At 45.1% G+C, this 25,553-nt stretch overlaps 1 protein-coding gene across 2 annotated transcripts in view; it reads left to right on the top strand.

Annotated features, from left to right (window-relative positions):
- The first annotated feature begins 931 nt into the window (after window positions 1–931).
- COQ8A (coenzyme Q8A) overlaps window positions 932–25,553 on the top strand; it is a 46,072-nt gene continuing 21,450 nt past the window's right edge. The window contains exons 1-4 of one of the 2 annotated variants that reach the window (XM_056356784.1): window positions 932–1,072; window positions 13,092–13,286; window positions 15,558–15,968; window positions 17,240–17,306. In XM_056356784.1, coding sequence (XP_056212759.1) covers window positions 13,110–13,286; window positions 15,558–15,968; window positions 17,240–17,306 — 655 coding nt within the window. In that variant the 5' untranslated portion in view covers window positions 932–1,072; window positions 13,092–13,109. Of the gene's footprint in view, window positions 1,073–9,822; window positions 9,944–13,091; window positions 13,287–15,557; window positions 15,969–17,239; window positions 17,307–25,553 lie in introns of those variants that run through there. The other variant, XM_056356785.1, reaches the window with a different exon arrangement.

The following is a 25,553-nucleotide window of genomic DNA, read 5'->3' as shown; positions in this document are numbered from 1 at the left end:
TCAGCCAGGAAAGCTGCTGACAGGGACAGACGCCTGCCCGAACATCCAGAAAAGCACAGAGCTAGCTGTTACTGTTGGCTGCTTACAGCATCCATGAATTACAGCTGGAATCAACCTGTAGGAAACAACGCGTTGTTTTTATTTCCAACGCGTGTGTGAGCATGCAATGGAGCATGCCATTTCCAGCCCAGGCGTGAGCGGTACCGATGGGCGATGTTAAGCCCATGCTTTGAAAAATCACACTGGCACCCACGTACAAAGGCTTCTCGGACACGGAGCTCCGCAACGTGGAGCTGCTCCCCATGGCTGAGCTGTCGCCGGGGGCCTGCTCGGGACAGGGCACGGAGGCGGCACAGGGCCGTCCCCTGAGGGCTGCCCGAGCAGGGGCACCCCGCTCCGCCCTGGGCCCTCCTGAGGCGCGGGGCTGCGGGCGCTGCCGGCCCCCGGCCTTTCCCGCCGAGGCACCGGCCAGGCCAGGCACCGACGGCCCCCACCCGCCAGAGCAGCCCCTCACAGCACGGAGGGAGCCGGGCCGCCGCTGACAGGAGGCGGCGGGGAGAGGGCTGCCGCCCGCCCGCCCCCTACCCACGCGATGGCGGCGGCGCCCCCGCTCCGCGCACAGCCCAGCCCCCCCCGCAGCACACGCACCTCACGCCTCGCCTCGCCCCCCCGCCCAGCGGCTGCCGCCGCCGCACGGACCTCACGGGCCTCACGTCCTCCTGCTGCAGCCGCCGCGCGCGCCGGCCCGGCCACTCCCCGACCCCCATTGGCCGGCGCTTGGCTCGAGCCCTCCTGCCATTGGCGGGGGCGCGGGGTGCACGGGCTCGGCACGCTCCTCGGCGGCGGTTCCGCCGCTGTGCGGGGCGGGGCCTGGCGGGGGCGCCAATGGGAGCGCGGCGGGGGCGGGGCGCGAGGCAGGGCCTCGGCTGGGGGCGGCCGGGGCGGTAAACAAGCGCGCGGGCCCAGGCGGCGGGCGCGCTGAGGAGAGCAGCGGAGCGGAGGGCGCGGAGCTGGGCCGGGCCGGGCGAGGCGGTGGCCGCGGGGCTGTGCGGAGCCGGGCGCGCAGGCCGGGGTACGGGCAGCGGCCGCCGCTGCGGAGGGGAAGGGGAAGGGGCAGGGGCTGCCGGGTGCCCGATGGCGAGGTGCGGGAGGTGGGCGGCGCTGCCGCGGGGAGGACGCCCGTCCCCGGCGCAGAGAGGGGGCCCGGCCCAGGGGTCGCTCTGGTGGGGCGGGGGACGGGTGCGCGGTCCGGCAGGCGATGGCGGTGGGGTGCCGGCGGCCGCCCGAGCTCCGGAGCGGGCCAGAAGCTAGTGCTGCGGCCTCCTCTGCGCCCTTGGCGGGGCAGCGCCTGGGGGAGGCCGCGGCGGGGGGCCGGCCCGCGGGTGACTGAGCGGTGTGGGACGCGTCCCCCGACGTGCGTGGTGACCCCTCTGGGCCTTGCGCAGCGGCGGGGCCGGCCGGCGCTCTGCCCCCGGGGCCCTGCCGGTGCCTGGCGGCCTCTGCCGCAGCGGGGGCACCGTGCCCGGGACAGCGGCGCCGGCGGCTCTGGCTGCTCGGCCGCAGGGGCTCGGCTCCAGCCGAGGGCAAAGCGCGGCTCCTGCCGCGCTCAGTGGGGCGTGCGGCCCGCCGCGGGCAGCGCCCATGGACACGGCCTCGCCCGGTGCCGTGCGCGGGCTGCCCGGGGCTGAGCTCCCTTCTCCCGGCCGCCGGGGCCGCTGTGTGCGGCCGGGTGAAGGTGGGCATGCGGGCAGTGTGTGGGTGTTTGGGGTCTGCTTGTGGGATGGGGCGGGGAGGATAAACGGTGAGGCTCTGCTAAGGCACCTCAGAAAATAATCTTCCTTTTCACAAAAGTCTGTGTAACAAAGTGAACAGGAATGAATGGGGAGATAGTTCTAAGCAGGCACTGAACAAACTGCTTATAAATAATGGCAGATATAAAAATTTGGCTTGTTTCATGTTGCTTTCATAGTTACTGACCATTCTCATTTTTGCAGACCTGTATCTTGTCATTAACACTACTTCTGATAGCCTGCATGTCCCACCCAGCAGGAGTATGGGTGGGGATCTTCTCTTCAGCGTTCCTTCTGTGCAATGAAAATCCCAACTTTTCTGTTAGTGTTATGAAAAATAAAGAAGTTAGAAAGCAAATCTTGATAAAAATGAAGCAAACTTTTTATTTTTTTAAAGTCTAGGCAAAGAAAAATGTGTGAGGAAGTAGAAGATGCTTCTTTCAATAACCTGAAGTTTTGTTTTACTAAAAAGAATTAACCTACAACTTCTGGACTCCATGTCCCAAGTTGCTTGTCTTTAGTTTGCTTCACTGAACTGGGGTGTATTTGTTGAGGGGTATGCAAGATAATGCTTAGCACTGGGAGCAGGAGGATACTGGCCAAAGTTTATAGTAGCTCAGTAAAAGACTTCTGAAGGGGTTCAGAAACTGCTCAAAGGTAAAGGCAAAAAGCAGGCCGGTATTTAAACAGACTGTTGGTGGTCTTGCATTTCTGTGCCACGTGAGAAGAACTTGTCTGTCTTTTGATATATCATCAGAAGGCAAAGCATAGCTGTAGTTTGTGTGCTTACCAGTCTGTTTGCTCTTAGAGCAGGAGGCTTCTCTATTTTGTGAATGCTTTTCCTTTGCTGTTAGCAGTGACCTTGGTGACCTTGAATAAGATATCCTTAGAATAAACAGTTGTATGTTGTCCAGCCTTGCTCAAGGGAGGGGACGGGAAAATAAGTGACCTGCTGTGCATTGACAGTGTCTCCCTTTTAAAAATATGGAGGTGTGATAAGTAGAAGAAAAGGTCAGAAATGTGGAGGATTCCCTTACGTGTTTACTGCCTGGGTGTTGATCACCTTGTTTCATCGCTGTCAAGGAGAATTCTGCGCTATGCAATGCAGCTATGGTTATTTCATTTGTGATATTTAGCACAGGTTAATAATAGCTCATATTGCATCCTTGCAGCACGAACAGAACTTTTTTTGGCTTCTAGTCCTCCACTAGTCCTTTTACAGGCAAGTAGTGGTCTGTTGTTTCACACCCTGTTTGTCAGGCTGTTATTTTTCTAGAAACTGAGATGGATGAGGGACAGCGGCTGAATTCCTGAGGTTTTTTTATTTCACTCAAGTTAAACTGGCTGATTACCTACAGAGAGAAATAAAAAGCTCTGTAACCAAAGACTGGTTTGGTTTTCATGTGTCTGTGGGTTTTTTTATTGTTTAACAAGGATGCTGTGGGTGGCATGTGTCTTGTGTTCTCTTACCTTGTATGTCAGTGTGCATGGTATAACTTGCTTGGTCCAGCTGGCTTGCTAAGTGCACTTGGCTTGATTCATGAATAAGTATTTCTCTTATTCCTTAAATCTGTTTGTACTGATGGGTGAACAGTCCAGCTTAGGATGGAGGTAGTGAGTCTGGAGCAGTATTTAGGTATCTCCTGTGTGTATGTAGGTCTCCTGGTTTTCTTCCTCTAAAGCTGTTTAAGAAAGGAGTCTGAATGATGAAGCTTTTTGGCTTATTGAGCTGTGTATTCTGGGGCAGAACATCTTTAGAAGAGTAGCTTCTCTCTCAGCTCGTTTTAAAAAAGTGCTTAAAGTGCTGCCTGTTCTGAGTGTGTGCTTTCCTTCAGTACTTGAAGAAGAATAAGCTATTTGTATATGGAGCCAAATGCAGGCTAACCATAAAGCACAGTAGTTTGAGGGAGGGGGTTAAGTCGGTGTCTGCTTTCCCACCCAGCAGTGAAAGCTCATTTTATTGACGTACCTATCTTTAGATTCAAAGATGCTCTACATTTTTTTCAGATGCCACTTGTTTTTCTCCCCTTCCCTATCTGCCTGCTCCCCTGTTGCCCTCCCAATAGATGGCAAAATTAATCTAAGCTGGTGACAAAGACCAAGATGTAACAGGATACGCAAGTTTTGCCCTGTCCTTGCACAGTTGTGTTATTACACTTTGTTGGCTTCTTGTTTTGTTAGTCAGTAGAGGTGTAGGACTAAATGAAGCATGTTAGATTCCCAGTTACTCAGTATATTAAGTGTTCCATGTGCTTCCTGCGCATGGCGTTGGCTTCTAGAAACTCTACAGATCTGTATGTCTGCTTAACAAGTCTGCACACCTGTACGGAGTTAAACCATAGGTGGGCTTTTTCCCTGGAAACTACATAAGGCTGTGTCGTCTTAAAGGTTAAGTAGATTCTTTATGTAGAGACATGAGGAAAGATGATCTGCTTGTGGTCTAGGTGGTCCTAGTGCTGTTTTGTGTTGTGCAGGTGATAGCTTCCACTTACAGAGAGTTTTCCTACTGTGTTTATTTTGCTTCTGCACTTTGTCCTGGTTTTCTGTGTAGATTAGTTCTTGAAGTAGCCCCTTTCATTGCTGTTCACATCTCCTTTCTAACCAGTGGCACACCTTGGTTTTTTTCTGGATGTGCTGAACAAATGTACTATAAAAGGACTTGACGTAGTATTCTGAAATGTTACAGCTCTTCTGCTATCTGAATTGTGCCATTTGGGAGTACTGAATTCTCATCTTGGTTTGATACCGTCACTCATCAAGAGAGTAATTGGGACTATGAAAGAGGTAGAAGGGAGAATGACTAGGCAGTAAGCTGCAAGTGGATTGACTGTGAGTCTTTCTTTTAGAGAACTCCTCTCAAATTGGTAAGCCTAGAATTTTATATTGCATAGCAAAGCTTTGTGGAGCATGGTCATTCAGAAGTTGCTCTGGGAGGTTTGGGATTTTCAAAGGCACCTATATAAGTTGCTTATGACTTCAGCTCTTCTAATTTGGAAAAGCAGTATGTTTGTTCTATACTATATAGAATATGATTTCATAAAACCTGTACAGAGAGCATAAATAATAGTAGATTACAGATTCCGTATCAGGTATGAGAGCTTGCGGATTAGGTTTAGTAATAAGTTATGAGAAATACAGAGCTCATTACTCTTATTTACCCTAGTGTCAAAAATACCTATGTGTAGTGAGTAGGGACTGACACAGATAACTTCTTGGAGGACTGTGGCAGAGCTGTAATGCAGGAGCTGTAGGTTTTGATAGATGATGCTCCCCTTTAGCACAGAGATCAGTTTGTCTTGGAGTAGTCTTTTTTTCTTTTTCCTTTTTTTTTTTGCCTATGGTCCTGTTCTTGCATCCTATTTTTCCTCTTCTTACAAGGACATTGTGGCGCAGCCAGAAAAAAAAGGCTTCTAGAGCTAGGATGCTGGTATTTAAGGGGGCTATGAATAGACTAGGATGTGCTGTAAATTACTAAATTTGAACTTAACCCTAGCTTCCAGGGCAAGGTTGAAAGCCATGGGATCTGTGTAGACATGTATACCCACAGAATCAATAGCAGGAGACTGGTATCTGACCTGCTGTGCACGATGATAACAGAAGGGTTATGCTTGCCCTCTGAGCAGAGGATGAGTGTATGCCACCTGGAGAGATGTGCATGGGGTGCCTCTCACTAACTTTGTAACAGTGACTCAAGACATATGTGCATGGTTCTGTCTTTGTGTAGAGAAAGGATAATAAGCAAAATGTCTTCTTACACCTGAGGAGGACACATGTGCAGTACAGTTACAGGTGTGTCTAGTTTTCCAGAGGCTTATAATTAGAAAGGTTCTGACTAGAACCCATTGCTGGTGTGGCATTTCATCATTTAGATTTAGCTGTTAAAAACACACTGTTAAGGTGTTCAGCAAACTGGCTATAAATCCTTGTTTCTTTCTGCTCTGTAGGAGTGGATGTTTAAAGGACACTTAGGTATAGGCTGTGTGCTGTAAGGATCAGGGTGCTCTGGAGAGAGCTGTGATTCTTTTCCCAACACCATCATGGACATGGGGTGTATTTTTGGGAAGATTAATTGCTCTCTTCCCTCTAGAGTAGAGAACTTTGATATCAGTCCCATTTCTTTACCTTCTTAAGATCTGTGAGTGAAGAGCTATGTGTTTAAATGCAAGAGGAAGAGCTGCTGTTTTTCTCAAGAATTTTGCCCTAAGTAATGGTGTATTTGAGTCTCAAGGAATGTGACCTTCTTTGTGAAGCATGGCTTTTTATTGGTTTCCAATTCCTAAATTGGACTCGGTGTGCTTTCAGAAAGTTAAAACTTCCAATAAAAACAGTTACAACATAACAGTGTATGCTAAAAAAAACAACCCACCCTGCCACCAACCCCAAAATTAACTACAAACTGATAAGCTCCCTCATTTGTAATTTGTATTCTAGTTCAGAGCATGAGACCAGGGGGCAGCTTTGCTGGTTCCTGGCAGGGAGCTCAGTGCTGTGGAGCTGTGCATCAGGCAGGGAGCTGAGCTTTGGTGGTCTCTTCTGCTGTAATTGGTGAAGTGACTCTGTGAAAGCCTAGAGCTGCCCTGCAAACCCATGGGGAGATGTTTGTAATGTTTAGTTTTTGTTTGAAGCTCAACGTTTGGGTTTAATCAGTGCAGAGCTTTAGTGTAACCTTTGTATAAATAACTGCTGGTTAGAGTTGTTCCACATGGACGTGGAGGATTTGTCTTTTAAAGTGATGGTGTATGCTAACACTGACGGGGATGACTTGGAACTAGTGAAATATGCTGTTGTGTAAACTTGCCTTAAACACAAATAAAGGTGTAAATTCACCTTGTGGTAATTCGGTTTCTTAAGTATATGCTTCAGATATTGCATCTGCCCAATCTCGTATTAATCTATGTGCTTTCTGGTCATGCTCTGTTTTGATTTTAATATACTGTTGTCCTTGTTGCTGGATGAAAGATTCACATGCATGGGGAAGTAACTTTAGTCACAGAATTTATCAGTTTTTCATGTGATTAAAGCTACACTTGTGCCTGCAGCTTTTGAGCCATGTAGAGGTTGCAGTGCCATGGCTTTTTCTAAGCACTGCTCAATGCATAAATAGAAAATACCCCTCGTTTTTTCCATGTCCTCTTATTTTCTCCCTTTCTTCTTGGTAACATAGATAATGCAAAGATAGGATGTTAGGTATGAATACAACTCCACATTGAAATACTGGCCTAATGGCACAAATCTTTTTGCACTGCAAGTGAGTTAAATGAAACTTTTATTGGTCCCCTGACTGAAAATATGTAATTTGCAGGAACAGGCTCAGAACTCATTCTTGGGGAAGAGCGACTGGTAGCAGCCTCAAAATCACAGCGATTGAGTTGGCTCTACCCCAGTGTAATGGGAAACAACGTGCGCCCGGGACAATTTAATAGTGTATTGTGTCAAGGCATATCAGCAGAAGTAGCCTGTAATGAGGGAGTGCGCTCTCCCACTAGGATCTTAATTGCGAGTGAATTATTTCTAGATCTATGGCCAGGATAGAAAGGGACTCTGTTAATTCCAGGCACGTGGGCTGTGACTATGCTTTCGCATGTCTCCAGACGTTATCCGGAAAGAAGTAAATAGAGCCATCAGTCCAGAGCATTCACTTTGCATTGATGTATCTGTGCCTAAAATAAAGCAGACCGTGCTAACTTTTAAAGCGTCCAAGCATTTTTTTCACTCTTATATTGTTTGTCAAGCCATTTATGGGGAAAATGTTCGTACTGGGTTTTGAACTAGCTGTCATTTGCCAAAAATGACTGCTAAGCCTTCTGAATTTTGGTGTAAAGATGTATTTGTCTGCCAAGCAGCCCACTTTTATCAGTCCTTGCACTGCTATTATAATGATTAGAGAGTAAACAAGTTCTGCCTGCCCTTCAAAGTTGTTTGTTTTAAATGGCATTGGCAGGCTGCTGTGTGAAAGGGTAGATTTAAAGGAGCTTTCGCAGACTTGATGAATTCAGTTTAAGGAGGCTTGAGTCGCCCACGGGGCAGGACTCAAACATAGCAGTCCTTCGTTCTGTTGGAGGTCAGATCTTTAAAGAGTTCTTTTGGAGCTGCAGTGTGTGAGAGATTTGGGGAGGGGGAAGAATGAAGGATAAGCAAGGTAGATCTTCAGTTCAATGTGAAGGATGATGGCAGTTTTGTCCTGTTGAAACGCAGTGTGTTCTGTGCCCTGCATGGTTAAAACTTGGGTCAGCTGCAACCCGAGGAATCTAGCTAATCAAAATATGTCTAGGCAGGGGCCTGGGAATCTGGTATCAAAGGAACTGGTGGGGAGGTGTGTGATGGAACTGAAAAAGGCCATGAGTGAAAGGATCACATGAAATGGTTGGTATGGCAACACGCACAGAAAGAAATGGAAAAATCTGTAAAAGACCGGTTACAGCTTGATGAATAATACTTATTTTGAAGTTTGTTCTGTGGCCATAAACCAGCAGTAGACTAATATGCCAAGCACCTGGTCATCTGTATCTTGTTATTGGAGTTTATTATTTTTATTTCATACTGTTGCCACAATTGCTCTGATGGTGTGGGTGGCTATAACACTGATTCCAGGGTTATAGTCCTTGTTAAGATTCAACTAAGATAACAGCCTTTGTGATAATGAATAGTAGCAAGAGGAGGGGACGGTATAGAGATAGCTTCCTTTGGCAGCATGGTATTTAATTATCTGCCTTACTACCTCTCCAGCCTAATATTTTTCTATTTTTGACTCTTTTATTTAAAAGAAAAGGTGGGGGTAAAAAAGGCAGCTAAAACTTCTGCAGACCTCGGAGGGGGAGTATGGGCTACTGTAAAACTGTTAGGGTTTTGGTGGGGTTTGTTTGGTTGGGAGGTTGTGGTGTGAGGTCTGGGTTGGTTTTTTGTCTGTTTTTTCAATTACTCAACAGCAAATGAGCTGCTTTCTTGGGTGGATGTTGATGGTAGAAGTAATTTCCTTACATTGGAAGAGGCTGTGTTGTCATGTGCAGAAAACTTTCAGGTAAATTTATGGTGTATTCCTGTATGATTAGAAGTCTCCTTGTGTTTAAACTTGGTCTGTCCTATGTATGTCCTATGTATATATGTCCTATATATATGTGTGTGTATATACACGTATGTATGAGTAAGGTTTTTGACTGTACAAGTATCTAGAAAAAACTACTTGGAGTCAGAAGCTGGTCTCTGTGTCTGTAGAACACGTTAGCGTGTGGAAAAGGGGAATGAATGGAATGTTTTGAAAACAGTGCAAGTATAAGAATTTATCTGTTGCCTTTTGTAAGGCTTTGCATTTCTGTTATTGGTCTCTGATACACTGAGTATCTCACTAGACTTGGTTAAATCTTCAGTCCAGTAGTCTGGCATGTTGAATAAGGGAGGAAACGTGCTGCAGTTAGTCACTAGAGGACAGTGGCTTGTGAGGCAGGTGTTAATTATGCATAGGAGCATCCCAGGCATTGATGTAGTTTTGTCATTACGACAGGGTTCAAAATCTGGTGCAGTGTCAGGAGCTGGTTTACCTACTGGTGTGACATCTAACCTGTACAAGTGCCTCTGCCTGCTGCATGAACCTTGTCTGGTGTCTGAGGATGACTTGACTCTGGCCTTCTCGTGCTAGGAGGTGTGGGTGTTTTCCAGAGACTTGTTCAACTGTGAGAAGTTTACTAAGGAAAAACCGTGACCCTGCCTATTCTTGGAAAACAGCTTACGATTGACACTTGTCACCCCTCTTCAATCCAGGTTAGCAGGTACTCTGGCAGCTTGCGTAGACGTGACCGACTTGTCCATATTCCGTGCTGGTGGTGCTCTACTTTGCTAGTGCTAGATAACAAGTCCTCAGGAGACAAGTCAAATGCGGTATAGACTTTGTACACCTGGACCAATTCTGTTTGAAACCACTCCTTAATCTGCTTTCGATAGTTTGCTTACACTGTTTATGTATTGATTTAGTAGTGGTATGAATAGAACTTGCCGGGGGTGGAAGGAGGAGGGGGGAAGTCCCTTGCCTGCTGTTTGCACTGTATATTAACACAAACATATTGCTGGGGATACGTACCAGTCTTCTCGGAAATGTCTTTCAGTTTTCATGTCTTTTGGCCTTGCTTGTGCTTACTGCTTCTTCACTGAAGAAGAAAAAGGTATTTTTTCTAATTCTTGGTGATTTATGTATAGTCTTTTCCCTTTTTGATTATTTAGCATGTGTTTTCTTCCATACTTCCCCCTTCTGGTTGTGATAACCTCATTAGTCTCTGCTTTCTGTGTCCTTCCCAGGATAATTAACCAACATGTCTTGCCAAACATGGTCTACAAAAAGTAGATAACTTGGTATTTTTTCCATTTGAGGGAAATGCATCTGGTAGCACTTCAGTTCTCATAGAACTTATTAGCTCCCGCTTCTGAAAATACGTTCCTCTTTCTGAGCCTTTATTTCTTGGTAACTCCCTTTGGGTTTGACCTCTGAAGTCATTATTGAGCCATGCCTTGCCTTTGTGCTTCTACTGGGGTTTCTATTTGGGTCTCTGAGCTACCTGCAAAGAATCTAAGTGATTGTTGAAAACAGCAAGTCAGTTGCCTGCAGGCTGGTATTTCCTACAGGTAGGAAAGGAGGTCTGTGTTGCAGCAGGGTGCTGGGATAAACAGCCTGTTACAGTAGCCTGTCCTTTGGCAGCGCTGCATAGCAGCATCTTGCTGATGCTTCTGAGCTAACAAAGAACTTGCTAGGTGGTTATAACTGCTGTGCAGAGGAACATGGTGGAGGTAGCCTGCAAGTCAGAAGGATATTGGTAACAATGTGCCCAGTGCTGTGTTTTATAGCCAAACTTGTGAAGTGCAGTTGGGCCTCTTTGTTTGTTGATATATTTAGCAATGGAGGGTTGAGTGCGCATTGTGCAATGTGTATTTTCCATTTGTGGTTGCATTAACTTCCCTGAAATTTTGTTGGAAGATTTATTTTTTTTTTAAATGCACATTTAGTGTATCAACTGTCACTTCAAGATAAGCCCTTCAGCAGTTTTTGGGTGAGAGGAGGATATGGTTTTAGTATCACTGGTTAGAAAGAATCCGTGTTAAAAGTGGATGTCTTTGTGTGTGTTGTCCAGGTCTACACTGATCTATATTGCATTACCTCTTGTTGCCCTTCGAGGGAGGGAGGGAGTGAACTTTTTGCATTCAGGCTTTCCTGTGCTTCTAATACTTGTGACTATAAAAGCACTTATTTCTTAGTAGTGGCAACCTTTGAACAGTCATTTCGGCAAGGACAGTACTGCGGTGCTGGCTGGTTTCTTTGCCTGGCTCTGAACTGCAGGGACTGCCCGCAAATACTTTGAGCGAGATCCATGTGGAAATTTCCAGTGTGAAGATGTCAGGGAAAAAACCACCTCCTGTTGGTAGAGTACATTTCCTTACTTGACGGGCAGCTTTCAACTTTAAAAGTGCATTGTACAACGTTAAAACCAACCCTAGTGATTCAACTCTGGAGAGATTCAGGAGTAATGCTTGCTACCAGTCTGGAACATATGGATAGGTCTTGTAAAGACAATCACAGAATAATGACCTGGGTAGGCTTGATTTTTCTTTTTATAGCTAGCCCATTAAGTCCAGATTTGTTGTGAACACTTGATTGTCCTTCTACCGATGATACTTAAAGCATATAACATATACTTCCTGGCTACAGCAGTTGTTCCCGATTTTGATCACAGATTAACAGCTGTTGAACAAATACTCTGGTAATGTTCTGGGGTTTACCCTGTATTTGCATAATAGTACATTTCTGAAATTCAGCTGTAATAATGACACAGCGTGTCCTGTGTGAGTGCAGCAGAACTGTGCACTTATGCAGAAACTTAGCTATAGCAGGCCATGCTTCTCCTGCGTGGCTGAGATAGCAGACATGTTTGTGAGACAGGCTTTGTGTTTCCCAAGAAGGTAACTGGATCCACTTGCTTGTGATCTGTGGCAGGGCATGATGCTGTGTGCACTGTTGACTCAGGATCACTTGTACCGCTTCAGTGTTTAATGTTTATGGTTGTAATGCATATGTGAGTGTTGACAGGTTATCTTCTAGAAATGAATTGGTACCTGTGTACCTACCTACCTGGGAAGTAACTTAAATATGTGGCCTTAGACTAGTGTTTGGTACCTATCGCAGTCAGAATATTTTTTTTTTCCTGCAAATCATTACAGAGAAAGCTATAAGGTTGAACTTCAGGCAGCATCTTGTGCCAACTGCGTGCTTCTGTCTTCAGTGTCAGCGATGGTGGGAGGACGTGCCTCTGAGCCAGCTCTGGCACTGTGACCCTGGCTGTGCTTGAAAGATGTGGGAGATGAGTGAAATAAGCAGGTGAAAATCTCACTTGCAAAGTGGCTTTGGCACCCTGGCCACTCCTGGTTTTCTTTTACATGAACCACAGTGATGTAGGCGAGCCGGTGTCCTGAGCCTCAGCTTTGGTTCTAGGCTGAGACACAGGGGTCAATGGAACTTGTTTTTCCCAGACGTGCTCTGTCCTGCATCCGACAGCACTCAGTTTGTCTTTGAAGATGCTGAAATTGCACAGACTATTATGAATCTGGGATGGAGTGCTTCGTGAACAGGGAGGGGGGACCGAGTCAAAAATTTATCGCTGTAGTGCAGTACTTTGCAAATGCTGTGGTAGATGGGTGTTCTGAGTGTACTTAAGTTTCCAATTAGAAGTAGCAGAGTGAGCTACAAGTTGGGGACTGAGCAGACTACCCTTCAAGGACAGACAAAGCTTACTCATTGGTGTGGGGTGAAGAAATTTGGCTACGTAAAATGAGCAGGCATAACTCCAGGAGGGAATGGAATGTGACAGTTGTCAGTGCACTTTGTCCGTGCTATCAGGCCCTGAGAATATGTTTCAGGGCTGGATAATAATTAAAGGTCAAATGCTAATGCTATCAATCCTTCTTAAACATCTGGAAGCAATGAAGGCCATCTTTGCGGTGTTACTGACATTTACCTGTCTTTGCTTCCCCTGGTCAATGGTAACTTGAACGTTTGCATGCAGTCCTGGAACGTTACCCTAACTCATGAACAGTCATAAGGAGAGTTTTTGCTTTGTCTGGTAAGGTCAGCTAACTAGCTGTCATTCAAGCTGGCCTGTGTGCTATCTGAGCTGCAAAGTTCCCATGGTGGCTGGTTGCCAAAGCAGAAACAGATTGTCTGAGATATGCCACTGGCTCTTAGGTGTCTTGAAACTGGTTGCGAGCTTGTTCCTTGACCTCTTGCCTCTTTTCCCTGTCCTCCCCTCCTTCTTTTTCATCTTGCAGCACGGAAGGACATCAGTCATGGCGGGCGATGCCATCATGGTCATGCGAGGCTTGACAAAGCTTAGTAAAGCAGTCCTAGAAACCCAAGCAGGACAGCTTCGGCAGGTGCTCCTTGGGGGTGATGCCATTACCATTGCAAGGACTCTCCAGGCCACTGCTGAAGAACAGTTCAGTTCTGCCTTGGGGAAAATGCAGGTAAGCAAAGCTTTTTGTGCATAGTCTAGTCTGATGTTTTGCTTTTCCTCCAGGTACTTTTTGGCTTTGTTGGGAGATTGGCTAGGAACTTGCATCATAAACTAGAACCTAGCTGTCAAGTGCTGGATCGGTAATACAGATGTTGCAATGCTCTGGGGATTCTCCAGGATTTCTTGTGCTGTGCAGTAGTGTTTGGATGGGAATGGGAGGCGAGTGTTACTGCAGAGTGTTTCTGTTTCCATTACTGAGTGTTCAAGACATGCTGAAAATGAAAAGTGCTTTGTTCATCTCGTCAAAGGCCAAGCTCTTGCTAAGACTGGCCAGAGCTTTGTTATTTGAAGTCTTCTCTTAAAGTTCAGTCATTGATTGCCTCTCCTTTAACTAAGTGAACGAGCTCTTTTAGAGTGAATTGGGTTTATCTCAGTGCTGCTTCCCTTCTTGACAAAACTGGTGCATGCGGTATTTTTCAGATTGGCTCAGGGTCAGATGTTTGCATGTTCATCACTTATAGCACAGGCTGGGTTTTCAGGACTGACTTTCAAATGAAGAATGTAAAGAAAGCCAGATATTTTTTTTTTTTTTAGGCAGCAGCTTCTGTCACCAGACATGGGGATGAATATATAAGAGCTTCACATTTGCTGTGTTTGCCATCTCTTGAAAACATGGTGCTTATCTGAGGAAAGGAACTCCTCTTAATCAAAAATGATCATCCTTTAGAAATACAGTGTAGCTCAGATCATAATTATTGGAGCAGAAACTAATGAGCGAAGTTTTGATGTTTTTTTATGCAATGAGCTTAGGCTATCATGGCAGTCTGTAGTTTCAGTCCTAGAATCTGCGCCTGTGTTTCCTTGGTTCTGTTTAAGCTTGATAATAGAAATACACTAAGTGTTTTTGTTTATGGGGATAGTGCTTTATCTTGCCTTTGTCCTTCTGCATCCAGGGAGAGAGATGATGCTCTCTTTCTGTGTGTAAGAGAAGACCCCAAGCGCACCTGCACAGCATTTGCCCTGTGTTCTGTAAATGAGAAGCTGCTGCCAAAGTAGGGCTCAGTAAGAAATCTGCAGTCTGAAGCTGTTTTCTGTTTTGAAGAAAGGAAAGCTTTTATGTTATGTGACCATTTCTCTTGATCTATGGCAGGGTTTTGGCTGTCTGATGTGTTTTTTTTAGAATTTAAATGTGGAAGTAGAGAGGTAGCCTTACTTGAAATCATGGGTCAGTATTGTGGCGGTAGTCCCTGTCTATAAACAGATTTCTCCTCGCCCCCACTGTGATGTTGAGGTTCAGAATAGCATGAGACCTGCTGAATAACAGGAAAGACTATGTTCTGTGTTTTTCTGTAAGGAAGGGAAATGTAATTAGTGTTTAGGAAAGAGCCTAAAATATGCTGCCTGCTTGCCTGACCACAGCAGGATTTTAAATCCTGTTGATTAATAGTCATCAGTTCTTCCGTGGTATTGCTGCTGCTGTGATAGGTAACTAGAGTATGTCAAGTAACAAGTAAATAGGAGATAATGCTCTGCTTCTGACTTCTTATTTATTTTTTCCACTCTGAAAAGCAGTGGGAAATCTCTGGACATAGTGGGGCAGCTATTGCAGGTCAGGGCAGAACAGAAAAGACTGTCAGGAGAAGTTTGCCTTGAGTGTTGTGGTGTCTGCTGCTGCTATTCTGACATGAACCCTGACATAGTTTAGTGGTTGAATAATGAAATGTGCTTTGCAATTGGTAGTGTCGTGGCCATGGAAAGCTGAACTTATTTGGCCTATGAGCAGGTATCTGGTATTGCTTTGGGCTTGAAGGTGCTGACGTTGCATGATCGATCAGGGACAGGATGGGAGGGGAGGGACATGGTAGGGGTGAGAACTGAATATTATGAGGTTTAGCTTTTTTTTATCCTTCCAAAGTATATTTATGTGATTGTGTTCCCATCACCTGTTGTTTCTGAGCAGTGTATTGCTTCTAGTGAGCTCCGTATTTAGTGACCCTTCCTGGCAGTGTATGTAGAACAAGGTGCCCTCAGTTACGGGCGTTTGAGAAACTTAATGAATTTGTCCCATCAGTGGGGTTGAAAGACTGCCGATGATGCCAGGTGTCCTCAAGTGTCTCTTTCCTGGCTTTTCCTGTGGATGCCTGCAGTGCCAGAGTCTCTACAAATTACTTATTATGGAGACATGACAGCCTAGCTGCATGCCCATCTCTGAAGACCACGGGTGGGTAGTGAGCAGGTTTTTAAAGTTCTTCTCTTAAAGTATTTCTACTATTGTTTGCAGGAACTAGGCAAACAGCAGGAGAACTTAACTGATCTCAGTGAGGACTTTGGGAAAGACTATGACTTCTCAGCCCGAGAGCCATCAGATGCTCCAACGGACTTCTCCACTGCCCCTGGCAAGCCTCATGAACGTGGCAGTGAAGGCCCTGCTTACTCTTACACTACAAATGGACCTTTTAAAAGTGTTGGTGAGACTGGAGATTCTGGCATGGGTCAGAAGCCTTTCCCTCCCAGAATGGATGCAAGGCTATTTGGAGGCTTTAGGGACCCTGGAAATCCTTTTGCTGCTGCCTTTGGACAGAATAGGGCATTTCACCAAGACCATTCCTCTGTTAGTGGATTAACAGCTGAAGATATTGATAAAGCCAGACAGGCCAAAACAGGTTCAGAGCAGAAACCCTACAAACAGATGGTATGTTTTGGTTTGGTGGCTGTTTTTGTGTGGTGTGTGGGGTTTTTTGTTTGTTTGGGTTTTTTAATTAAGAATTCTTAGTACTATGGTTTCTGTACTGGGTTGTCCTTACCATCTCCTGTGTTTCTCTCATTTCTTCCTCTTCCGCTATTCCCTTTTGTGTAGGCAAGAGAGTGAAGTGCCAGTGCTTGTTAACCCTGATCTCTGTGATATTTATTCTGTCAATAGCTTTTTAGGCTCTCCTTTCACACCTGCCCCCTCTATAGGAGATATTCTAATGGGAGAGGATGTTTAAAAAAGCATAGGTAGGATATAGACTTCAGTTTTGTATTAACAGGACCTCTCATTCACTGGACTGAGGACTCGATGTACTTACTGATACACGTTACAGTAATGAAGGGGCTGTATTTCATCCCAGTTTTTGGGGTGAAGTGTTGAGCAGTTGGGGACAGCTGTAGGCTACAAAGGTTTGAAGACTGACCTAAAGGGTCTGTCTTCTCGTAGAGCACTGTTCCCTTTAGTTAGTTATTCTACTATGGCTGCGAAGAATGAATTGGACCTAAACTCCTTTCAGTGAAGGCTGTTGCTTCCTTTACTGTGTCTTGCAGTCCTTCTAGAGGTGGAGGGAATGTTGCCCTGAGCATTAGTTGATTGGTGAGTAGCATAGCTCACAATTGTTGCTTTAGTGCTTCATGCCCTTGTGTGAGACAGTGCAGAAAGCCCACAGCAGAATTCACAGCGGAGGTACTTGCCATCTGCTCTGACCTTCTGCCTCCTTCCCCAAACCTAGTATCAGATGCTCCTGTGGGTTCACTCATACAGGATATTGCTTTGATGAAACTGTATGCTTCTGCTGCTCCAGCTGTTTTGCGTGGGGGAATTATCTACAGGATAACCTGATAGCCTTCTGTGAGTTTTAATTCCATGTGTGGAAGGCAGTTTGGGTTGGCATTGCACTGCTTCTCTGAGTTCAAAATATAAGGGATGCTGAGGTGAAGGTAAAAATGAGTTTTCAAAACGGGGTTGTCAGCTCTTCTTTCCCACCCTTCTTCTCTACTCCTCTTAGTGTATGTTTCAGTTCCTGGTGTGTCTGTTCTAGAGTGTGTTCGCTTGAAAATCCCTCAACACGTATAAGACTTGGTGTTCAAGAAAAGCTTTCTGTGGCAGTGTTGTTAAAGTGCTTTCATGAATTTGCAGCTATCTGACCATATGCACAGTTCATTTGTGGATTTCTCTTTCTTCTTGTGTTCCTTTCCCTCTTTCTGCTGCAGCTCAGTGAGCAGGCCCGGGAGAGGAAGGTTCCTGTCACAAGAATCGGAAGGCTTGCCAACTTTGGAGGTCAGTTTGCACACCCCTATTTGCGAAGTCCCTATACTTGCACATACTGATTAATGGCTGGTATGACAGTGCTCCTGCTGAAGCAATAGTTGGTTCTATTTTCTAGTTAAGCTTGCTAATGGGAAAGTGCTTTCCCACAAACAGCTGCTTAGCTCAGAGCTTGATTTGGTCTTTTTCATTACAGTAATGGATCTCTGCCTTTGGTCAGTATGAAGTTATACTTTGAATCCTGTCTTCTGTCACTCTTATCGTACCTAACTGCTACTGTCATAGTATGGCAAAGAAAAAAGCTCCCCACCTAAACAGACCTCTCAGATCTGTTCAGCGTGCTACCTGTAAACAAGAACTACAGAGCTGGCATGGGTTTTCATTTGTCTTAAGATGGCAGGCTAATATAGGCCTGGAGTGTATTTTTGTGTACCTGTTCTGAAAAGGAAAAAGTCACTCTTAAGAGTGTAGGGCAGATGATTTGGGAGTGCATAGTAGAACGTCCTATCCTTATGGTAACGCATACTGAGCTGTGCTGTTTTCATGAGAGGGAGAGAGTGAGGTGCAGATTGTTCTCCAGTCTGTACAAACACCCTGGCTCTGCATGTCTGGTTTCACTTTATTAAGGAAACTCTCCTAGTCCTTATAGTATGTTCTCACTATTGAGCATGAACAGCAGGAGTGGCTGTTATTTAAAATAATTTTTTCCAACCTTACCGTTGCTGCTTCTCAAAAGTGGTTTAATATAAAACATATCCTTTCAGTACAGAGTTTTGAGGGTGGGGAGGTGATAATAGTCAAGGTTTGGTTTACTTAGCTACTGTTTATAAACCATTTTCTCCCAGGAAGGACATAAAGTCTGAGTTTGTAAGATCAAGCTAGCTGAAACCTATGTGAATTTTATTTGCAGAATGGGACTTGCTATGTTAAAAAGCAGCTAAATACTGTCAGTGACTTTAACAGATGGTACTTTCTTAATGTCTTGCATCCAAAGCCATCAAGGACTTAACATGTTCCTGAGAAAAAGGAAACCATCACGGTATTGCAGGTGGAAAAGATGATCATAGCTAGTCTTACTTAGCTATCATTAGATCAGTAGTCTCTGGGTTTTGTTGGTTTTTTTTTTGGGGGGGGTGGGGTGGGTATTTTTGTGGGATTTTTTTTGTGACTGAGCTTTTGAGATGATATAGTCTGCCTAGGTTGTGAGCGGTCTCTCCCAAGTAGTGTGTTAGGCCCTTGTAGTTCTTGTGATTCTCTTCCACAAAATTTGATAGAGAAGCACATGTACAAAGTGGACATCGTTGTGTTACAGATCCTAGAAGAAAGAAAAATAGCCTGTCAACTGTAATTCAGATCAACTAGCATATTAAAAAACCCCAATTATTCTTCCTCTGTGTGTCTCTTTGTTAGGGTAATATGCACACTAGGAAGAGTTGGGGGCAGGGACTGATTCTATGCAGTGCAGGAATAAACAGCAAGTGAGTTTTGTAATAACAAGGTTTTAATGCTGGTCAGATCTCTTTAACTCTGTAGTCCATTGCAGGCATTCTGGCTTCTCAGCATGCTTAGTATTCCTCAAAGGGAAGCAGGATTTGTGATCTGTTTTTTTGGAGTAACAAGGCATCACTTTACAACTCACTTGACTACTTTGTTTTTAAGGTCTAGTAGCATACAGGTCTTTGCTCTAATCTAGCCTTGATTTTTATGGAAAGTGTCACAGCACTTTCAGCTGTCATCTTTCAAATTTATCTGTGGCTGTTCACTGACAGCTGGTGGATGTGAAGTAGCAGATGACCAAATTTGCTGTGAACTTTGAGTTCTAGTGCTGTTGCTGTACACTCCGGTTTTTCTCACCTAAGGCTGTTGCATGAGGAAAGGCTGACTCATGCTTTGAGGGGAAATATAACTCGCTACCTGTCTTCTCCTAACCTCAGGTTAAAAAACAAAATGGTGCCAAACCAAAACCACGAAGGGAGAGTAAGAAAGAAAGAGACTGTTTATGTAGCATCCCCAGTCATATCTGTCATCTATTTTTCGGTCTTGCCCTTCTCTGCCAGTTGATTCTTTTACATGACTGAAATAGCTGGCAAGACAGAACTCTTGCTTTCAGACTGCTTTTGGGGGGGACATTGTGTTGCAAAAACAGCGTTCAGGTTCTCTGGTCTCTGCGAGCTCTTGCTAGCATTCACTGCTTATCTTTCCCTCTGAATTATTCCTTGCAACAGCAAGGAGGAATAGTATTGTTAGTATGCTAGCTAACAAACAATGGCCTATAGGTAGGTTTTTTCCAGTTTAAGAAATCCCTTGGTGATATTTTGGTTGGCTGGATAATGCTTGAAGAAGGTTTCTGAGGGTGTGGTGAGTCTGAAGTAGTGTGGGCAACCCCACATGGGAAGGACTACCTGTAAGGAACACTTCTTAATGGTCAGAACTTGATCAGTTATTTAAAACGAGATTTTAAACAGCCTCTAGAACTGCATGGAAGGAGGCTCCATTTGTAACAAGGAGCAGCTCCTGCTTGCTGTTTGCTCCAAGTTTCCGGTGGTGTTTTTTTAACCTGCACTTGACCTTCAGTGCAATTACGAAACCCCATCAGCTAATTCTAGTGTGACTTTTCCTGACTGGCTCTTCTCTGAGAAATGTTCTTTTTAAATTGCACCTTTATGAAACATTTTAAATGCTTAAACCTAAGCATTAGGTGATAGCAAGAGCTGTGGTGTCACCGTTCACTTTTACCCATTTTTGATTCCTCTGATGTTGTTGGTGAGCTTTGGCTTACGGTTGACTCTTTTCCTCTTAGCTTGGGAGCTGGGGAAGGTAGTACTTGTGTGCCTCTCCCAGCCTCTTGCTGTCCTCGATGTCAGCCCTCTCCGGCTATTATTCTCAAGAGTGATGCCTGCAAGTTGAAGAGTGAGACTGGTTAAGGGAGTCTCCTGAGGGCATAGGAGGCAGTTTCCAGCTGAGATGAGAATTCATTTTTGTGTTCCTAAGATCAACCCGGCTTAATGTGTGGGGTTTTTTATTTTAAGAAGGCAAGATAAGCTTGAAGTAAACTGTTCGAAAGCGCAGTGGTAGGTGAGTTGGAAGTTCCCTGTGCCTGCACAGTATATGTTCTCTTGTGCGTTTTCTCATCTTGCCTTTTTAATGGAAGTCAGAAGCAAGGTGTAGGATGATTCAGTGAGAGTCTGCGATTACATTATTGGCTTTTGGGAGCACCTGCTGTGGGATGATGGTTAACAGCTGGAAGGAGCCCTTCTGCAGGGATGCCACTGTTAACCTGTAGAATAGTAGTGACCCAGTGCTGTCCTTGTTTCCTAGGACATTCAAATGATCAGAATTAAATAGGGGATAGCAGGAGTGGTGGTGGTGTGTGATTATTTCCTGCCCTACTAGCTGCCTCTTTGCATTGCCTTGAAGATAATTAAGGGCAGGAGGCTGCTCCGTATCCCTGAGGGGGTGTAGCTTAGACCATAAGTTTTTTTGTACATGACTTGTTTCACGTGTGCTTTGGGATGCCATATTCAGTTGAAGACCCCAGGACATTATTGTGGGAAATATAGTGGTTGAGGTGGATTCTTCCCCTGCCGCCTCCACACCAGTCAAACTAGCATTTGACCCTGACTTTAGTTGGAGGGATAAAAACCACTTATTTATTTCCATGTTAGAACAACATCATTTAGACTTGGAGAAAATGGAAAGATGCTGAGTGGGTCAAAAGCAGAGCTCATGTAAAACTATTCCTGGGGTTCAGATAGTTGAATTCCCGTGCTATTGGCATGGTCCCATTCACACTTGAATCATTCTTGAATTGGTAAAACAGATTTTTCTGCAGTTTTTTGTTCCGTGCTTGTTTTGTTGCCTGATGGGTCATCAGGTCCACCCACACAGTTCTCGATCTTTTATTTCCATTCTCCCTTCATTGCATCATTTGACTTTTCTAAGCAGTTTGTCTCCCTTATCTTACTGGTTTATAAGTTAATTATTTTAATTATATAATGAGATCACTTTGCAATAAATAAAATTCAGGAAGCTTGCAGTGAAATCTAGATTGAATGTGATTGTAGCAATTTTGCAGGAAAAAAGACTGTCCTTTTGATGTATGTTATTAAAGTATGTACAGGACAGACAACCACAGGATTCAGGTTGTCACGTGACGAGTGTGGCTTTCTTCTGATGGGCATTTAACGCTCAGGGAGCTAGTGGAAGTCAATGCACAACTGTCTGCAGCTTGCAACATGTTCTGCAGGGTGCTTGTCGTGTTTGACGTGACTGAAACCAGTGCACAGGCTGTTCCAGGGGAGACTCCTACCCACCCCTGGGCTGGCAGGTTGAGCAGAGTGATAACAGCCCATTCGGTCTCTCTTTTGTTGTGTCAGTTGCTGAGCAAGAGGATTCTTCCTGAACAAAATGGATTCCAGATAGTCTTTTGATGGGTTTGGTTTGAAGTGCAAGGGGTGCTGGAGATGCCTGGAAAATGTCTGAAGAGGCACTCTGCTGGTATGAAACCAAGTGGCATTTTCCAGGCTGGAAATAATCTGTCTGCATAAAGTGAAAAATGCAGGATGTGACTTTCTAGTTGTGCTTGGGCATTTTTATTTTCCAAAGTGCTGAACTGTGGCTGTTCAGTGATGCTGAAAGTTGTCCCAAAATGAATTTTGGAGGCAATACTCATCTTGCGGACAAGGAAAATGAAGGACATCAGGAGTGACTTTTGTAAGGGCAGTAGACTAGAGGGGGAGAGTGCTTTTCCACAGCCATGCAGGGTCTTTGGAGCAATGACTTGTGTCTGGCTGGTGAGGTGAATGGCTGGCAGCGTGTGGCGGGTTGACCTTGGCTGTCAGCTAAGCCCAGTGCAGCTGCTCACTTGTTTCCTCCCACAGCAGGACAGAATAGGAAGAGCAAAGGTGAGAAAATTTGGGAGTTGAGATGAAGACAGTTTTAATAGGTGAAGCAAAGCACCAGGAGGAATTCATTCACTACTGCCTGTTGGCAGGCAGATGTCCGGCCATGTCCTGGGAAGCAGGGCCTCAGCATCTGTAGCAGTTACTTGGGGAGGCAAGCACCATAATGCCAGATGTCCCCCTCCTTCATCCTCCTTTCTCCAAGTTTTTACTGCTGTGCATGACATTCTATGGCACAGATATCCCTTTGGTCAATTTGGGTCATCTGTCCTGGCTGTGTCCCTTCCCAGCCTTTTCCCCACACCTAGCCTGCGCATTGCAGAGGCAGAGTAGGCAAAAGAAAAAACCTTGACGCTGTGCAAACACTTTCCAGTAACAGCTGAAACATTGGTGTGTTATCAACACTTTGAGTCCCAAATCCGACACACAGCATGATACCGGCTGCAATGAAAAAATTAACTCCTGTCTCAGCCAGACCCATGCACAACATTACTTGTGTTCCAACAGTACATGCCTAGACCACTGCCTTTCACATGGGTGGGTGTGTAAAAGAGGCCTGGAAAACAAATCTGGTGGCATTTCAGGAAATGAGTGTTGTGGCTTTGAACCCTTCTGTCTAGTACTTGTGTTCTGAACCCTGGAGTATTAGTCTGATTTGTAAGATGAGGAAAAGTCAAGTTTTTGTCTTGTGAGCTGTTTGTGCCCCAAATGCTACAGTGAATGAAGTTCAGGTTGGTAAAGGAGACAGTAATACGTTCCTGAAGTTCAGGGGCAGACAGATCCCTACTACTGATGTTAGTGGATGGAGGAATTTAGGCTGTTACTAAATTGACTAATTTCAGGGTTCTGATGATAACTCTTCAATACAAAGGAATGAAATGAGCATCTGAGACTTCTGGAAAGTGGCAGCTTTTTCCAAGCCCTAGATGTTCAGGGAAAAGGCCAAGTTTTGGCATGGCTTCAATGAGAAACACAATACAACTTCGCATTCTTACTTCTTTCTTAGTGATAGAAGGTTACATGTACAACTGACTTCATTTTTTGCAGGCTTGACAGCTAAGAGGCAGCAGACACTCCAGATGCACTTGACCCTGCGCGGTCCTGAGAGTATTTTGCATGCTACTGCTACCACGTTTAGAGCAGGGCTGCATCTGCCCAGAGGTGTTTCCAGGTAGTTACTGAAGGCTTGAGGCAGGAATTCTGTATTGCATTTTTGTGTAATGCCCTGAGCTAAACATCCTGCTGTGCACTGCGATTATAGTTTGAAAGTGCTTGAAGCCTTTGTTCAAACTTCAGGTCTTTAAACCTTACCAGCTGTTTAACTGTGAACTTGTTCATGTCTGGCTTTAATGTATTTGGACTGAAATTCATTTTCTAGCAAATTGGACAGTGGAGCAGTTGAGCAAATTCTAAGAGCACATATTGTAAGAGCAGCTCTTTTCCAGTGTAGTTTACAATATGGTTTACTTCAGATGCCTAACTGTGTATGGCCATGAGAGGGGAGGTGTGACACGCATTTGTTAAGAGTCTGATCTTGCCTACACTGATGTAAAGCATGAGCTGCATTGCTCCAGTTTATTCTGGAAGACAGGATAGAATCTGGTTCCTAGTCTTTTGCTTGCTTTTGAAGTGGTTTGTGTCTTAATGATGAAGAGAGATTAGAAACTTCATTTTACTTTAGCTGCCGGCAGTAAATCTCAATAGTGAACATAAAGCCTTTAGAAGGAGATGCAATATTTAATTTGGAACCAACTACTGCTGGCACAGTTCAGTCTAGCTCTGATAATAACCAAGCTCATTTGTGATGGGGAGCATCACTTTGGAGGTGGTGAAAGTGGGATCAAGGCCAACAGAAGTGCTGTGAGTGGTATTCAGTCTAGAAAAAATCACATTTTGTTAGTGAGATCTGTCTTCATTGGCTTCCTCTCCGGCTTGGTACTTTCTGCTCCAAGTTACTGACTTGCCGTGTGGGATCTGATTGGAGGTGACTGTGTATCAGCGTTTTAATAGATATTGTTTATGCTGTTTGAAGTCTAGGGATATTTCTATCACTTTGTTCAGCTAATAAAATCTCTGGATATCTGGTGCAAAAGAATGGCTGGGTGGTTGTGCATGGCTTGGCATTATTGAAGGATCTGCACAAGTTAGCTAGTAACAGTGTGCTTTCTTAGGCTTAAATCTGGCATTTCAGTGCTGTACCTCCATAGCAGAACTTGCAGAAAATACGGAAAACCTAAAACCACAGACCCAATGAAACACAAAAAACTATTTCAGGGCTTTTTAATCTAAGCATTATAATGTTAAAATCATGGCATCCTGTGAAAGTTACATATTTTTTTGTCCATTTCTGTATGCTTTTATACATTCATGTGCAATGGAGAATGAAAGGTTGTTGAACAGTTAAATGGCATGGGAGCCTGGAAGCAGCCCTTGCGCTGGATTCTTTGGCCCAGTGTGTGTAGTCTGCAAGACTGCAGAAACAGACATACTGTGCAAGCTTCAAATTCTTATCGGTAGAGGTGGGCTCACAATTACCTGGTAGGAGAGAGAGAAAATATCAATGCAAGATGAGGTTCAACTTGTTTGTGCCCAGCCTTCCTCACTTGAGACCACAAAATAATGTGGATGCCTTTCTTCCTGCACACATGAGCAAAATGCGGTGTGCTGGTCACCTATGCTCCTTCGTTGTGCTGACTCTGTCTCCTGGTTGTTTTACCTGGGAAGATGGCCACTAGTGCCTCAAGGAGGCCTCGGGGCACTCGAAAACATGCACACCCAGTCCTGTTAGCAGTGTGGGAGTAAGGCATGGCAGAGATGGGAAGGAGCACCAGCAGTTCTGGCTGCCCATGTCATTTATTATGCAGAAAAATAAATATTTTGAAATTGGGAAGGCAGCGAGACCTTTGGTAGCATGGATTACTGCATGCCTAGATCTGTATCTCATTTAATCTTCTGTGGCTTGTTCAGGTTAGTAGAGGCAGATAACACTGCTTTTGTAGTTGTAGTTTAATCTGTGGCTGTGAGACAACACCCTAGAATTCAGTGCTTGCAAGGGTGATAGCGCATGTGGAGTGCTTGTGTTTGGTCTCAGGGTCTCACTGTTGCTGTGCTGGGTTACTCCCCAGCACAGATCCTTGGAATTGTGGGTTTTACAACACTACTTGCGTAAGGTGGGCCTCAGGAAAAAATGTTTCTGTTCATCGTAGTGAATGAGCATATGAAAGTCAAAGACAGCTGATGAGCACAAATAAATGTGAGTGCTCGGACAGTAGGGTCACAGAGCCTTTAAGTCTACTGGTAATGGCTTTATCTAACTACAGTTTTGCTCCCCCCTTTTGTGGTGGCACGGTGGGCGGTG

Source organism: Falco biarmicus, chromosome 12, assembly GCF_023638135.1.
Source record: "Falco biarmicus isolate bFalBia1 chromosome 12, bFalBia1.pri, whole genome shotgun sequence".
Classification (NCBI taxonomy): Eukaryota; Metazoa; Chordata; class Aves; order Falconiformes; family Falconidae; genus Falco; species Falco biarmicus.
The sequence above is the reverse complement of the archived record's forward strand: the minus strand, read 5'-3'. Positions and strand labels throughout refer to the sequence as shown.